The 16,745-nt window shown below is 39.9% G+C and overlaps 1 protein-coding gene and 2 long non-coding RNA genes across 3 annotated transcripts in view; 1 reads left to right on the top strand and 2 right to left on the bottom strand.

Moving 5' to 3' along the window:
• LOC148896761 (uncharacterized) overlaps positions 1–575 on the bottom strand; it is an 18,806-nt gene extending 18,231 nt beyond the window's left edge. Inside the window, exon 1 of the long non-coding RNA XR_016115447.1 lies at positions 452–575. This is a non-coding gene — a long non-coding RNA (uncharacterized LOC148896761). The remainder of the gene's footprint in view (positions 1–451) is intronic.
• The window catches only part of chrnb2 (cholinergic receptor, nicotinic, beta 2), a 36,357-nt gene continuing 19,915 nt past the window's right edge, over positions 304–16,745 (top strand). Inside the window, exons 1-2 of the mRNA XM_088999787.1 lie at positions 304–726; positions 14,388–14,533. Of these exons, the coding sequence (XP_088855913.1) occupies positions 654–726; positions 14,388–14,533 (219 nt within the window). The 5' untranslated portion in view covers positions 304–653. The remainder of the gene's footprint in view (positions 727–14,387; positions 14,534–16,745) is intronic.
• LOC148896760 (uncharacterized) lies at positions 663–16,745 on the bottom strand. Its single transcript, XR_016115448.1, has 5 exons — positions 16,643–16,745; positions 12,222–12,337; positions 5,231–5,345; positions 4,295–4,437; positions 663–784 (listed from the first exon to the last, which is right to left on the bottom strand). It is a non-coding gene; the product is annotated as an uncharacterized LOC148896760 (long non-coding RNA).

Genomic DNA, 16,745 nt, shown 5'->3' with positions numbered 1-16,745 from the left:
GGTAACAATTGACAGCTGAAATGTGATTGGTTAACTGCATGATTAAATACAAAAACACACATCTGGAAGCAGCACAACAGTGGAAAAGCAATCAAAGGAATTCATGGGCAAAATATAATTAACAGTATGTGATTCAGATATTTTTAGCATTGCAGGCCCTGACAGCCCACCACTGGTATGCTGCAGTGGAAGTCCAACTAGCACAACAAATAGCGTTTTGTTCACGGGTAGCTAATGTTTTGTCTGGCGTGGCTGCATATAAACAAGTCACTTTACGTGGGGAAGGCGTCGTTAGCCGTGTTGCGGTGATGAAGGAGGGCGGAACCACATGCACCCCTTTCCGCCACTCCTCCGCAGACCACCTCCCTCCATCACTTCTTCCCTTCCCAACTCTCTCTCTCGCTCCCTCCCCACTCGTCGCCAGGAGCCCGAACCACGAATTGGAGCTCACCTGCGTACCCCAGCGAGACGATTCTTCCCTTCTTGGTGGTCCGCCGTAGTCGGCGCGGGAGCTCTCCATGACGTCACCGTGCCAGGTAGCCGCTGTAGGGACGTTCGGGTCGTGAGGAAGAAGCCAAGGAAGAAAAAGGGAGGGAGGAAGGAAGGAAAGGAGGATTCTCCGCGGTCCTCGTCGAACACCTTTCGGGCTGGGTATGGTGAGGATGAGGAAGATGGACGAAGGCTGCTTGCTGATGTTGCCGTTGGCGCTGCTCGCCATTGCGAGAGGTGAGTAGCTCGTGCGTACTTTCGTAGCTCCATTCTCTTATAAATTCAAGCTTTCCGTCTGTGGAGTCAGTGCGGAAATGTTTTAGTAAAAGAGGAAAATGAATTTGCATATTTTTCCACGGAGCGCCAAACACTAATGGTGTATTTGGGTTTGGATAAACCACCATCGGAGCACACGCTGTACTGAACTGTCACTTTAAATATGGATCCGGTGACACAGTGCCACTAAAATATCCCAGCAATCATTTTTTGATGAGGCTTTCAATACACTGACTAAAAATGTTTCAAATGCATTTTAAGAGACTGACAATGAGTTCAGTATATTTGATATAACTTCTGATTTTGCTGCTGTAGATTGCAAATATCCTCATTGTGGGACGATTCAAGGCTTTCTGATTCTGATATTTTGAACACATTTTATTTATTTAATACAATGTGATTTTTGTCTTTACATTGTGTTTATAAGCGCCTTTTAAAACTACCGATGACACTTTACAATTATCTTGATTTAGAATGTAATTTTATATTTATTTTTACAAGGTTTTAATATACATAGGCTTATTCATGATAGTGTATATTTAATAATATATTTAATTAATTGTCATTTCTTTAATATAGCATCAGTGTTGTTATGAAACATATTTACACAGCTATATGTTTTATTTCAAGACATATTTTCAATAGGCAATTACAGTACTCAATATATGTGCAATATGATGAACATTTTAAAATATATCTGCCATTTTGATTTATACTACGTTCATTGTTTCAATTCATTTGTGATATGTTAAAAATGTTCAATAGTTTTGAATGTATTTGTAATGTGCGATCTATAGCGATCATTTTTGTTTATTTGTTATAAAAAACACCTTTTTTTACTCCCATCGGTCCTAGATTGTCTTACCCAAATAAATGTCCATAAAAATAAATAAATACTGACATATGTATATTATTTGACAGTTTTTAATATATTTGTTTTGCATTTATATAAATAATGTATGTATTTTGTCAAAAAATAATTACTACTATAATACACTATTTTAAATTTCAAATACATATTTTGTAACGTTTTTATTTCAGTCTGACAGGAAATTGCATTGTCCATTTTACAATAACTAATAGCATGTATCGTGAAGTTATTTTACCTTTTCAAATAGAACACGTTATCGCCCTCCCACACATTCTTCCATTCTCTATCTCTCATTAACACGGAGGTCCCGGACTTGGGTGGGCAGGTTAATCAGAGGCAGGTTGAGCAAAGCGAGACAACTTCCTGTCATCAAGGACAAATGAAACTGAGCAAACGCAGCAAATGATGGTACAACATCATTGGCGCATTTAACTCATTTTGTGTGTGTGTTTTTTTATACAACATGTTTTTCATACAACATACAGGAATTTTTAAAAATCTCACATGAACAAACAAAAAGCACCGCCCATTGCTTGAAAATGGTTTGGGCCATCGTGCTCCTCCCACTTATGATTTTGAGGGGCAAGCAGAACTTGATCAGAATCCAAATCATCTTTATTGGCCAAGTATGTAGAGCACACAAGGAATTTGTCTCCAGTAGAACATGCTGCACTAGTATCATCATAAAAAGGATATGACAAATAAGTATGGAGGACCCTGATAAAGACTAATCTAATCTAATTCCTGAATGTAAGTGGTTCCTCTCAGGAACAACTAAGAGACAATGTGCAAAGTATCAAGCAGACTGTGGTTCAAATTAGTACAGAGCTGGAGCTAAAAAACGGGATGCTGTTCCACAAGGTTGTGCAAAATTGCAAAGGGGCACTATCCAGTTATATTTGGGTAACTGTTTAGAGAGCTAATGGCGAAGGGGGAAGAAGCTGTTTAAATGTCTGCTGGATTTGGTGCGCATGGATCGGTCGCGCCTGGAGTGGCTGGAAAAGGTAGTGGGCAGGGTGCGGAGGGTCCAGTAGGATTTTCCGCGCTCTTGTTTTGATTTTTGCAGTGTGCAAGTCTTCGTGAGAGGGTAGGGCGGTGCCAATGATTTTTTTTTTTTGCCGTACTAACTGCATAGAGCTATAGTTTCTCATTACAGTAAAGTCTCGTTATATCGATATTCAAGGGAGTCCGAAAAAATATCGATATAACCGGGACTATCGATATATCCGACCCTGTTTGCATGTAATTTTCTCCGTGCGTGCATAGAAATAGTATCGATATAACCGGGACTATCGATATATCCGATATCGATATAACGAGACTTTACTGTGTATAGATTGAAGGTGTAAATGTAATGTGGTTTCACCAGGATATGTATCTTATTGATTTATTTTGTACATCACATTATCATTACCAGATTGCATTTTTCTTGTTGAATTTACTGTTGAACCGTTTTACAAGAAATCTTGGAAACAATACAGGTAGACCAACCAACTGTTCTTTTTTTCATCGCATACCAGCGTATGCGATGTTCATGTATTTTAATATCAAAACTGACTCCAGCACTCATTTCGAGCACCAAAAACAAAAACCTCTGATCCTCAAATCGCCCCTGGATACCAGTAGAAAGATAGATAGACGCAGGCTTGATGCATTTTGGGAGTACTTATTTTAAGAGGTAAGGTTTCTTCAGCCGTCATCTGTACAAAAGTGAAGGTTTCGGACGTTTCGCCTCCTATCCAAGAGGCTTCGTCAGCGAACTAAAGTCTGACTGGTCGTATCGGCCCCATTTATATATCCCTAATGTCCAGACATGGTGGCGCCGGACACAGCTATGATAGGTCCCTACTCTCAGGTTGGGGGGGGGCGGGGGACCCCTCCCTGTGGCCCCACTGATTGTTCCTACATTCCTGACTAACGACTGGCCTATTACCCCCACTGCCCCCGGTATCACCTCATCAGCATAACGACCCTCATCAGCATTGCGAAAGTTGCCTCACCTGTTTTGCCTAAGCAGGCTATTGTATGAACGATCCAAATTGAACCTCACCCCACCAGTCCGGTTTGATGAAGGATTTAGTTGTTTTATAAGAATCGCTTCTTTTACGCCCCTTTCAAACCATCTATGTTCTTTCGCTAAGATTTTAACCTCATTGTCGTCAAATGAGTGGTTGCTAGCTTTTAGGTGCAAATGTACTGCCGATTGAGGCCCACTAGTATTATCCCTGCGATGTTGATAAAGTCTTTTTTTGAGAATTTGTTGAGTCTCCCCAATGTACTGCTCTTTCCAATTTTCATTCTTACAATGTATGGAATAAACTACATTACTTTGTTTTTCATTTGGTAGCCTATCTTTTGGATGCACTAATTTTTGCCTTAACGTGTTTATCGGTTTGAAATAAGTAGGAATTTTATGTTGCCAAAGGACTCTTTGTAATTTTTCAGAAACTCCTGCAATGTACGGTACTGCTACTCCTCTCCTTTTTGAATCTTGAGAATTATTGGTTTCGTTCGCTATTCTTTCTTTCTGACATTTGTTGAATGACCACTGAGGGTAGCCACAGTTAGTGAGTGCTCTCCTGATATGTTTTGACTCCATTTTTAAGAGGTGCATAGAAATGATATTCTCTCTTTGTTGTTTCAAGTAGAACAACTTACTGGCAGTGAGTGAAAAGGTGCATCACATTAACTGAGCCTCAGGGAATCATGTTCAGGAGTTTCATCCATGCAGTACTGGGACGCAGATCTTCAATCGACCAATCAGGGTCTTGGAAAGCCCTTTGAGGGGGCCAATTTGTCATCTTAACAGAGACATTTTGGACAATTCATTAACAAGACATTTGGACAACAAAGACATTTTGGACAATTCCAAATAGAAGAATGGCACTGGACTTAATCACATTATTGGGACGCACCAACAAATAAATTGTAGACTACAAATGTAAAGGATGTCAAGCTGGAAGTCAAGGTTGGTGTGTGAGTCACAACGCCAACCTATGCAGACCAAAAATGTAAACACCTGACACAACCTTTTTTCTCTCCATACAACGTTGCAACTCGAACACACCGAAAGCTGGCAATGATGTCATCTAATTATCAGATTACAGGATAGCGTGTAGCTATGTGAAAGTGCACAAAGCCGCCGCATTATCCCGCTACGCTGGATCCTTTGGAAGAAAGGGGATAAGTCTTCTGTCACAGCTCTGATGCGGCAGGAGGCTTGTACCTTGAGGGGCTTGTAGTCGAGCTCTTTCTGAAATAACGTTTGCATGCCAGGGTTGCGCAGACCAGATCTTCGCCGTCACCACGCCGTATTTTTTCGAGAGCAAACTAATGTTTCAATCCATCAAACTGAATTCAGGAAACTAAATCACACATTAGTAGAATGTAGAAGGTTTTAGCAACAAAAAGAGCACGAAACAAGCCAAACTGCTCAGTAAAAAGTACTGAGCTACACTACTATTGCAATAACAAGCATCTAAGATAAACAAAGGCTTGACAGTCAAGTATTCAAAGACTGCGTAACGCGTGGGTACCGTTGTACATTTGTACGACAATGGACAGAGATGGCACGATCAGCAGTGTAGTACTTACAATACTATGCCGGTTGTACAGTTGATGCAGATCATAATGCTACCATTTGACCAGTAGCAGTCATCGTCGTCCAGATTTTCAATCATGTCAAAATTCCTTGAATGTGAAACATATACTATGAACACACACAGACAAAAAAAAACTCAGATTGGCAGAGGGTCAGTTTAAGGTTGACACAAGGAATAAAAATAGTCAAACAGGCTCTCATCTACACAGCAAAAGAAATACTGTATTTTCTGGTGTATAAGGCACACCCAAAAGCCCCCAAAAAATTAAAAACATATTCAAAAGATGACGCTGGGCCTTATATGTGAGGTAATATTGAACCACAACAGGTCTCACAACTACTACTACTCAGCAGCCACCGACTCCATTTCCCCCTGGAGAAGAAGTAGTGCGTAAACCTAGCCTCTCCCCATAGCGCCTTATAATGTGGTGTGCCTTATATTTGGAAGACTTTTATATATTTAGGATATTTGGACCACTTTTTTCATTCAATGAAGTTGCACCTTATTGTCCAATGCACTTTGTATATTGAAAAGGTTTGAGAATACATCATTCATTTGGGGTGTGCCTTATACTCCGGAATATACCGTACTAAAAACTATTTAACCAAATCAAAAGAACATGTAAAGCACTTTTGCAAACGGGATAACACATAATAATTATAACCAGTAGCAAACCACATCAATAGTAAACTTGCCTACTGATTACACATCACAGTCAGCACTGACGAAAGGTCAAGGTAACAAGGTTTTTTTTTTCCTATCACATTTTTTGGGCCGAACAGAACTCAAATGTCATCATGCATGACAGCGGTTCGATGCCAGGAAGCTACTTCCTGAAAATATGTGTACAATCCTGAACTGTAAAACTTCATTTGACGAGGTGAATCCATTCTATTTTATGGCTTTTTTTTGAAATAACCTTATAAGTGTGTAATCTGATTATTTTCTTTTCTCATTTACTATACGGTATGTGAATAAAATAATCAGTCAATTAAGTCATACAATGCCGGACGATGTGCAAAATAGTGTCCACCAAAGTGCCAGGGTTTTTGTCATTGTCACTTGAATTGCAGGACCCACAGAATATTGAGGTTTAGGATTACATAAACAGCGTAAGAAACTCTCTTCTTTCCTCAAAAAAATAAGGGTTAATTCCTAAATTGTATGGCTCTGGAGTTATCTGAGCTTGAAATGGGGGCGGCTGTACAAAATACAATACATATTGATTCATGTAGCGCTTTAACAACAACTTCAGCGACCATGGACAAAAGGCAAATGCTGTTCCCTTGTGGAAGGGAAATACATTGCCAGAGGTCTGACCGCCGCTTCATCGGCATCTCCCGCAGGAAAAATCAAAACCTGAACAAATACGTGAATTTTGCTGTACGTCATATTATCAATTCCTGAATAAATTTGTGAATGGAAGCGAATGAGTTAAGATGTTGCAATTGTAACGAGGGAAACAAAATGTCCCCCAAATCTAAAGTGACTTTAAGCAGCATCCGACAAAGCAACAGAGCGCAAACAAGTCATTCCTCCTTTGGGGTACAAATCTGATTAGCATTATTATCCTTCCAAACAGGGGGGATACTCGCAATGTGCATGAAAGCCTCACCCACTCAATCACGGGGGGACGCCTTCAAAATGCGACGCACGATCATGTTTGCGTTTAATGGCGATGATGGCGGCGGCCGCGCTGGCATGGCGGAACATCCCGCTGAGTTGAGACGAGGCAAACGGATGGGACATTTTACGCGTCAACGCACCGCCGCGTCTCGTCAGGACGAATACATGTAATCGGGGGAGACACGCGGGGAAGAATTAAGTCTTTAAATTAAACGTCCCACACAGGCCACGTTTTATCCCGAAGACTAGCGTAGTTAAGCGCGCACGTATGGAGTGGCGATGGCCGTCTGCGCAAGGACACTCAAGGGCATTTCAGCACCTGTTTAACACGCTGCCATATGGGGATGCACAACACTTCTTCTCTCCCTCCATCTCTCTCACTTTCCCCCGCTCGGCTATGCATAATAAACAGGTCTATGGTGCGGAGTTGACCTTATGCAAGGGTTACCACAGAATGACGCCAAGATTAAACAGCGGAAACTCTCATGCTGAATACCTTAAAACGCAAGTGTCAAACTCATTGTTTGCCGCGGGCCAAATTGTAGTTACGGTTTCCTCTCGGGGGCTGTTATGAATTTGGGGAAGCCATTAGAATGTTTAATCCCATCCACATAGTACTACCGTATTTTCCGGTGTATAAGGCGCACCTCCAATTAATGATGTATTTTCTAACTTTTTCCATATGCAGTATAAGGCACACCGGAATATAAGACACACCTTCAATGAAAGACAAATGTTTTCCAAATATAATATACAAATATTTAAAAGTGTTCCAAATATAAGGCATACCACATTATAAGGCGCTTCAATGGAGGCTGTGGTTACGCACTACCTCTTCGAAGGGCGAATTGGAGTTGGTGGCTGTTGACAGTAGTTGCGAGACCTGTTGTGGCTCAATATTATTTCACATACAAGGCGCACCTGAGCATATGGCGCAGGGTTATCTTTTGAAAAAAAAAAATCAAAGCTTTTTGGTGCACCTTATACACTGGAAAATACGGTACATCTACAGCCCACAACAAATTATTGAATAACTAGTTTTCAAATGTGAAGTAAAAAATGTTATTTTGACTGTTATTGTAGTTTACATGAGAATATTTGAAATTTTGGTTCAGACTTTAGCAAGGATCATGGCACGTGACATGCTTGATTTGCTTAGCGGGACAAAGAAAATGATGTGGCGGGCCAGATTTGGCCCCCGGGCCTTGACTTTGACACAGGTGCCTTAAAGACAGTAACATTAGGAGTTTGACTTCAATAGATTTCATTTCAGGTAGAATCTAATGATGAATTCGACGAGCTTTCATAGAAAGCGCATCTGCACCTTGGTGAAAATGTTTTTTTTTTTAAAGCTAGATAATACCTTGATGCAAGCTCAAGAACGTTAATATCTTCATCTTTACCAGACACGAGCAGAGCACCGATGCGTATGTGGAACCGTCGCGGCTTGGAATTGAAGCGGATTTACGTGGGACAGGAGATGGGAGACAATCTCTTTACGTCAATGGATGCTACAAGTTTGTTTGCTTTCAACATTTAGCTTGTAGCAGACATGCACATTGTACCAGGACATCCCTGATCTACTGGTGAAAAGGACACTTTGATCATCTCCTCTTTCATCTAGAACTGTTTCATATAACAGAGGGTGCATAGAGTGCTTAAGATTGAATGACTGTCTGTGTGTTTTGTGTTGTCACCCATTATTTTTTTTTTCTTCTTTTGACGTCAAGATGGCACCACCAGAGTGGCTGCCTTTACAGCAGCTCCTGTATTTTGTTTTTCTACTTCTCCCTTTCCTTTCCTCTTACTTTCATAACTTTCCTGCTGTGAAATGTAAATTTCTTCCCTGCGAGATCAATAAAGGCTAATCCAATCCAAACTTAAAATTGTGAACATGTTTCCATTTTAAAAACAGGAATCACATTCCTGTATTTTATTTATTTTTTGTTTCTGGCAAGTATGTACACACTAGTTGTCAAGGTTAGGGTTACGGGTGACACGTGAGCTGGTTACCCATGTAGCTGACTGAGTGACCATGAACTGGTCACCAGTCAATTGCAAGCACATATTGACCAACAGCCATTTACGCTTGCGTTCACACGAGTGGACAATTTCAAGCTTCAATGAAGCTAAGATGCTTGCTTGTGGTCGGAAAAAAACACGGAGCACAGGGACAAGAGGCAAAGTGACATTTCAATTCACCATTTGTCAACTACGATCCAGAATGGCAACATTGTGCTTGTGTTTTTTTGGATGCTGCTAAATAAAATCAACAAAATGTTGTCGCATTGTGACGCCTTCCTTGTTTTGTATGTGCGTGCGCAAGAGACAACAAATTATTTCCCCATCGCCGCCACAAGTTCTGCTCAGTCAGTCAGACTGTCATCACTGCTCTGCTGCACCACTGATCTCTGCGGCATCTCAACTGCCACCCCCACACCCGCACACCCTTCTCGTTGCTAAGCGCATGTGTGTCTACATTGACTTTCCGTCTGCAACTTTTTTGGAGTGGCTGCCAACGCACTACATCGCGATCACATCAGCGCGTACAGACCCGCACGTGCGGCAGGCAGTACACAAAAGATGTGTGTAATGAGTAAATCTGCATGTGTGCGTGAGAGCGTGTGAACGAACGGGGCCATGCTAGCCCAGGAGATTAGGAGAGCACGGCAGAGGGAGAGCAGAGGTTTAATCGAAACTTGAGAGGCCCGCAAGAAGCACCAGATAACAGAAAGAGTTTTCATTTGGGCAAGGTGGTGGTTAATTAAGATTTAAGCACTTTTATTGTCATAAATCGTAGTGACAGCTTGATGTGAATTCTAAACTTGAGAGTGAAGCCAACGCTGTAGCAATAATGACATTTGTGACACGCCAGAGCGGTGGGAAGTTTTTGAGGGGAGAAGCTTTGATTTAAAAAAATCCATTTAGCTCAAAGTGGATGATGATGCGTTGAAAATCAAATACGGTGATACATTGGCTTACGAAATTAATTGGTTCCCAGACAGAGTGTGTAAGGCGAAAAGTGTGTATCCCCAAAAATAATTCCCCATAGAAAACCATTAAAATGAGAATAATCCGTTCCCAGGTCCCCATAAAACATATTTTTTTCTACTTTCTAATTTTCTAAGCGTTAAAGCTACACAAAATATACCGTATTTTATGTGTAATGAATGTGATATGGTATTATAATTAAAGAAATAAACTGTAGTGTATAATGAAGTCATTTTATTGACTTTTGTGATGGTCGTTGATGGCTTGATGGAATGGAGTAGCCGGTTTCATCAGCATTAAACACTTGATGAGGAACGTAGCCTTCTTCTTTCACCATCTTGAGGAATGATCCCTTGGAGGTGATTTCTCTACGATAATTTTACCTTTTTCCTCATCAATTGTGTTCTGTTTAGTTGGGTTGATAGCTTTTTGCATCAAGTGTACATATGGCTTGTGCGGGTTATTTGTGGAGCCTGATTGATGGGATATTTAAATCTTCCAGGCTACACTCTGCTTTTGAACTATCAAAGTTGAAACAAGTCCAAATTTCACTGTTTTCTATCCATTTTCTCACCATTTCACCTTTGTTTTTTTCACTCTTGTTTTTTTGTTTCAAATCGTCTCCCCTTCGTGTGTGTGTGTGTGTGTTTTCTCACTCTCTCTGTGTCATCTGCCTGTTTCTTTAATGTTTAACACCACACTGCGGTCTTGACCAATCACGTGGCCTTAACTGAAGACACCATTTTGTTTTTGGGAGAATGGCCTTACTCTCTCTCTGTCTGTAACCACCACCCCTCACTGCTGCGTTCTTGACCAATCACATGGCTTTAACCGAAGACTGGGGGTGGGGAATAGAGGACAAAACAGTCGGCCACCATTTTATTCTTAGGAGAACAGGCTCGTTCGCGAACCACGCATCACCCATTGTGGCAGCTCCGTGTGTATCCCGAAAAATAGTTTGTATGCCAAGGTAAAACCAAGGTATCACTGTACAGTCTAAACCGTTTCTGGGATAGTGTTTTCTACAGTGGAAATTTGATATGACAGACTACAACAAGGGTGTCAAACTAATTTTTGGTACAGATTTTAGCTGGTTTCATGTGGTGGCCCATATATATATATATATATATATATATATATATATATATATATATATATATATATATATATATATATATATATATACAAACTAGAAGTTATTCTTTATCGTGTCTGAGCAGTTTGTTGACGGCGTAGACAACAGAACTTCTGTATCCCATGAGTGCGCCTCGTTTTGGCTTTGTGTGAGAGAGCAGCCGTGTGCATGATCAATATTGATATCTCCCTTCTGTTGGCACCACACAAGCAATCGGCTGCCGCCAGTAGTTTTGTGCATGTTATTGATTTATGAATATTATCACAAATAATGAGCCCTACTCGGCGAGTGCATAGCGGGGAAGGCAACTCTATCATTATAATTGCCTTCATAAAGAGATGTTCACTATTGTCTAAATCGATTTAACTCTCATATGCCCTCATTTATTCATTTTTTTCATTTGTGGAAGACTCAGTTTCAATTTTAAGCCACTCGTGTGTGAGTTTGTGTGTGTATTTGGTTGTGCACGCACGTCGGTGTGTAAGTTCTCTCGCTCGGAGGTCTAATGGGAAGTCCTGCTGCAATATTCATAGTGTCACATTAAGTTTGCAATATTAGCATTGGAAAACAAGCAGGATCAGACCTTTTGCTTGCAGCCACATTACAAGCATTCCTGTTATTCTCTTTAAAACTCACGTCTCACGCAAGCATAGCTGCGTCAGACGTGAGTCTTTACTATGAACTATCTCGTAACATGACAACAACACACGAGCCATGCATGTAAAAATAAACATAAATAAAAACTAAAGTATCTTCAGCCAGATGATGAGCACTGAGATGAAGATGTGTTTTGCTCCATCATTGTAGAAATGGACTGCTCTATCCTTCCTGTCTCCGCAGTGCTTTTATTGCCTTGAGCTTCTGGGAGTTTTGCATATTAGTCATATGACTCCGTAATGCTTATTTCCCCTGTGAATATGTGCACAAAACCGAACTCATATCGGCACCTCCATGCCATAAATAAAACCAATGCTGCACACACGCACATACCGACAGGCCTCGTAGTGATGATGTACGAGCTTGAAAATGGCCAATAAATGGACAGTGTCTGTCATCAAGGCTTTAAGTGGAGATGGTGAAAACAGGAAGAAAAAGAGCCAGGTGCAGACAACTAGTACAAAAACAGACAGGCTGTCTCGGATGTTATAAAAGAATGGAAGAGGCTGGAAAGAACTGAAGGTTTAAAAAAAGGGGGCAAGTAGAAAAGAGAGAAAGCTAAGAAGGGACTTACGTGATGGAGCAGGAATAGCATCCTCATTGATCCCGAGACAGAGGTTATCATTCCGCTTGGCTGAGCAAGGCTCTGTGCTGCAGGGCACCAACCAACGATGAAGGGACCATCGGACGCTGGGGAGGGAAAATTCACATGAATATGCGCAGTGACATGCAGAACAACAGTGGAGAGTGAAAGGCGGCACAGATATAATCCTGCTGCACCGAAAAGGCTTGAAGAGAATGTGGCGTAATGTCGATTTTTTTGTCAGGGAAGTGATATTATAAATATAGCATATTTATGAAACGTGATACTACGTTGGAATAAATATAATAATTTACACACTTTAATATCATTAATTGGTCTTGCAAAATCAAATAATGTCACATTCTATCTATCTGTCTGTCTGTCTTCATTCATTCATTCATACATTCATTTATTCATTTATATATTCATTTATTTATTTTGTATTTATTTATATGTATGTATTCATTCAATTATTTATTCATGTAACTGTTTATTTATTCATTTATTTATTAATTTACAGTCAAACCTTGGTTTTTGAATGTCTCGGTTCTCGTTCAATTCGGTTTTCAACCCAAAAAAATGCGGTATACAACCAAACTGAGTGCACCGGAATGCGCCGCTCTACGACCCTTTGCATCCTCATACGTCACATCCACGCGTCGTGCCTTCCTCATTGTGACCGATGCATTAGTATTGTTAAATAAAGTTGTTGTTTTTTTGTTACGGAGAAGCAGGCATGTTTGGCTGAGATCTCCGCAAATCGGACGTTATCCTCATGTAGCGACAGCTGGGATAGGTGCCAACACGCCCCGTGGCAGACAGAGAGAGAAATGTTTTTATGTTGCATTGTTCATGTTGATGGTAAACATTAGTTTGTTTTTATAGTATTTTACAAATGAACTGCTCTGTTCTTATGTGTTTATCCAGTTTATGCTGTAAAATAGTTAAAAAGTGCTTTAAAAAGTTGTTTTCTAGATTTGGAACGTATTAAATTCTTTCACATTGATTATAATGGAAAGTGATGTTTCAGTTTTAGAACAAATCCGTTTTCAAACAGGTTTCTGGAACGGATTATGCTCGAAAACCGGGGCATCACTGTATTTATTATGTACGTTTCTATTTATTTATTTATTTATTTATTTCCTTATTTATGTATTTAATTATTTATTCATGCAACTATTTTCTGCCACCAGGCAGTCAGGAGACTTAACTCCTTCCCAGCCCTGCCCCCCCCCCCCCCCCCCCACTGCCACACTCACCGAACTCTGAGTACACGCTACACGTTGTACTATCATCCTGAACTCTATTTTTTGTTCTTTCTCGTTTTTTTCTGCAAGACCTCACCTCAACTCTTTTTTTGTTGTTTGTTTTTGCATTACTACCTTACGTCACGTTACATACGACACTACCTCACTTTACATTCAGAAATTACATGTATTGTCTGTTGTCAATTGTATGTCTTTTTTTAGCCACATTACAAGTGCCTTGCACACTGGGTCCGTCTGTCATGCATATTAGCATATTTGACAATAAAGAAGACTGACTTTTTTTGTATTTCTATTTATTTATTTATTTATTTATCCATTCATTTATTTGTTCATTTAATTATCTGTATGTTTCTATTTATTTTTTTATTTAACTATTTATTTATTTCACACATTGTTTATTTATTTATGTTTGTGTGTTTCTGTGTATGTATTTATTTAACAATCACAATTAATCTGAACCCTCATCAGAAATTATTTGAAATGATGTTGAATGATACACCCTGCGTTCGTCATAAAAGTATACCTCGTTGTGGAGTATTACTTTGTTCTTTTAAAAGTATAATATGAAGTAATTCCTTGTAAAAGGATTTATATTTTCCTTTGCCGCAGTTGAGGAGGCTTTGAGAGAGATCGTTTATAAACCAAAAGTTTTTTTTCTTTCCTGCTAGGCCGTTAAAAGCTTCTGATTGCTGGGTTGGGATTGTAACCCCGTTGAAAGTAAGAAGGCAAATTGTGAGTTCATAATGATTGCGAGAAGACAGGAAAGGGGGTTGAGTTTTCAGTGAAACAAATTAGTGCTGCTTAATGTGTATCCTTTGTGAAAGGTTCGGTTTCATGGAAAGTCATATATGCTTGGCTGCGGCTGGCTAACTACATGCTGTCTTTGCAGGCAGCCTCGGGGCTGACACAGAAGAGCGATTGGTGGAACATCTCTTGAATCCTGCTCACTACAACAAGCTGATCCGGCCCGCCACCAATGGCTCAGAGCTGGTGACCGTGCAGCTCATGGTGTCACTAGCCCAACTCATTAGCGTGGTGAGCATGCACACTGAATAGCGCAAAAGATGCTGTTGTCATGAAAGTCGATGATGCGAATGTGATGAAAGACACCACATTACATTTTTTGGCTACCAAGATGTAGCCCCACTTGCCGCCACTAAAAAAGCTAGCGAAGCTAACCGCTATTCTCATTCACAACCATCAAATTTTCGTACTGTTTGACTTTTACTTATGTCAAGTTTATCGCCTTCTTGTATTGAGTGTTTTGCATAGCAACAGCAGTAAAAATATGGCACACAAGTCCCTTTGTAAATTGGCCGACAGGATCCCATAAATGTCATTAGCGTTTCGTCAATTCAAGCGTAAAAAAAGTGTAGTTGACTCTTCAACTAGTCGACAAATTGGTTAACTGATACAAGAATTTAGTAAAAGATTCTACAATAAATATTACTCAATAGTGGAGTAATAAAAGTTATTTTCATTGTATAAACACGAAATCTATTTGGACTGTGATAATGCATCTTTTTGCGATTCATAAAATACATAAAATGAAAATGATGTGGTATGCTGTAAAGTTATATGCGAGCATGCGCATAATAAGGTTGAGAACTAAATCAAGAAGTGCCTGTGACTCATTTTTGAAAGATACCGCAACTATTATAGTTTGCCTGAAGTGCAAAAATGTGTCCACTCCAGTGCCAGGGTTTTTGACATTGTTACTCGAATTCCAGGAATGATAGAATATTGAGTTTTACGACTACATAATCATTCAATGCAGCGTAAGAAACCTTATATTATCTTCTTTCATCAGAAAAAAAAGAGTTAATTTCTATATTCCTGAATCCTTTCCTCTTCCTTTCATAACTTTGCTGCTGTGAAATGTAAATTTCTCAACTGCGAGACGAATAAAGGTACACCCAATCCAATCTTATCCAAATTGTATGGGTCTGAAGTTATATGAGCTTCAAATGAGGGCGACTGTCCAAAATACAATGCAATACATACATATTGGTTTATACTGTATAACGCTTTAACAACAGCAGAAGCTGGAACAAAGCTCTAACATGGAAAAAAAATGGGAAACGATGCCCCCCTGTGGAAAAAAAAAACATTGCCAGAGGCCATGGCCAGCACTTTATCCACACGTAAACAAGAAAAAACAAAACCCAAACATATTTGGGAATGGCGCTCTACGTCATATTTTCAATTCCCGAATTCGTAAATTTTTCCACTGCGAGACTAATAATAAAGGCAAATCGAAATCCAATGGCAGTGAATGAATTCATAGGACGTGAACAATCTAAAAAGGTGATTATGTTGAGGTCATTTTGATATAAAAGTTAGGGGATATTATTTCTTCTATGCCATAGACTGCAAAATCCACCAATTTTCTCATGATTATGCTGTTTTAGAACTTGACAAAATGGTCTCTAATTTGTGATCATGTAAATTTCTCCACTGTGAGACTAATAAAGGCATATCCAATCCAATCCAATCCAATCCAATCATTCAAAGATAACAAGTACATCTGGAAAGCACTCATGCACTAACGCTGACGAGTGCTATAGGGCATTTACATTGATTTTCCCGACTGCAAAAATTGATTAATGGTCATCTCTTCCAGCCAGAGCTGAAAATGAGGCGGTCTAACGATGTAAATCCCAGGAAATGTGAAGTGCTAATAAGCCGGGCTAAAATCTTTATCTTCCCTCTTTGATTAAATTTAGAGCAATATTTAAGATACTTGTGAAGAACTGTATCATTCAGATGTTTTGATCCTCTACTTCTCACATTAGATTAGTGGTTAGCATCGCTTTTCCATCTTCTCCTGATGGGACATGTCATAAGTGAAGCGTATTTGCTGAAGTGGCGGCATGGATTAGTAATTTAAAGGAGCAGATTCCCACTATTAAAAGATAGTCGATGAAAAGGTTTCTTCAGCCGTCATCTGTACTTCTTTGAAGGTGTCGGACGTTTCGCTTCTTATCCAAGATGCTTCTTCAGCGAACTAAAGTCTTACTGGTAGTATAGGTTCTAAGATAGGTTCAAAGAAGTACAGATGACGGCTGAAGAAACCTTTTCATCGATTGACCACTCCTGTACGACTGAGAGTATACGCAGACGTATTAAAAGATAGTGTTTCACCTTGTATGCTAGCCATCCGCAGCCCGTATCTGGTGTAGACGCGCAGGCAGCAAATTACCTGAGTGGCTAGCTTTCCCCTGCTAGTTCCAGAGCAGCAGTTTCT

This window comes from Hippocampus bargibanti, linkage group LG06 (assembly GCF_051943395.1).
Source record: "Hippocampus bargibanti isolate YZ-2025 linkage group LG06, ASM5194339v1, whole genome shotgun sequence".
NCBI classification, from domain to species: Eukaryota; Metazoa; Chordata; class Actinopteri; order Syngnathiformes; family Syngnathidae; genus Hippocampus; species Hippocampus bargibanti.
This window is presented reverse-complemented; position numbering and strand designations above follow the sequence as displayed.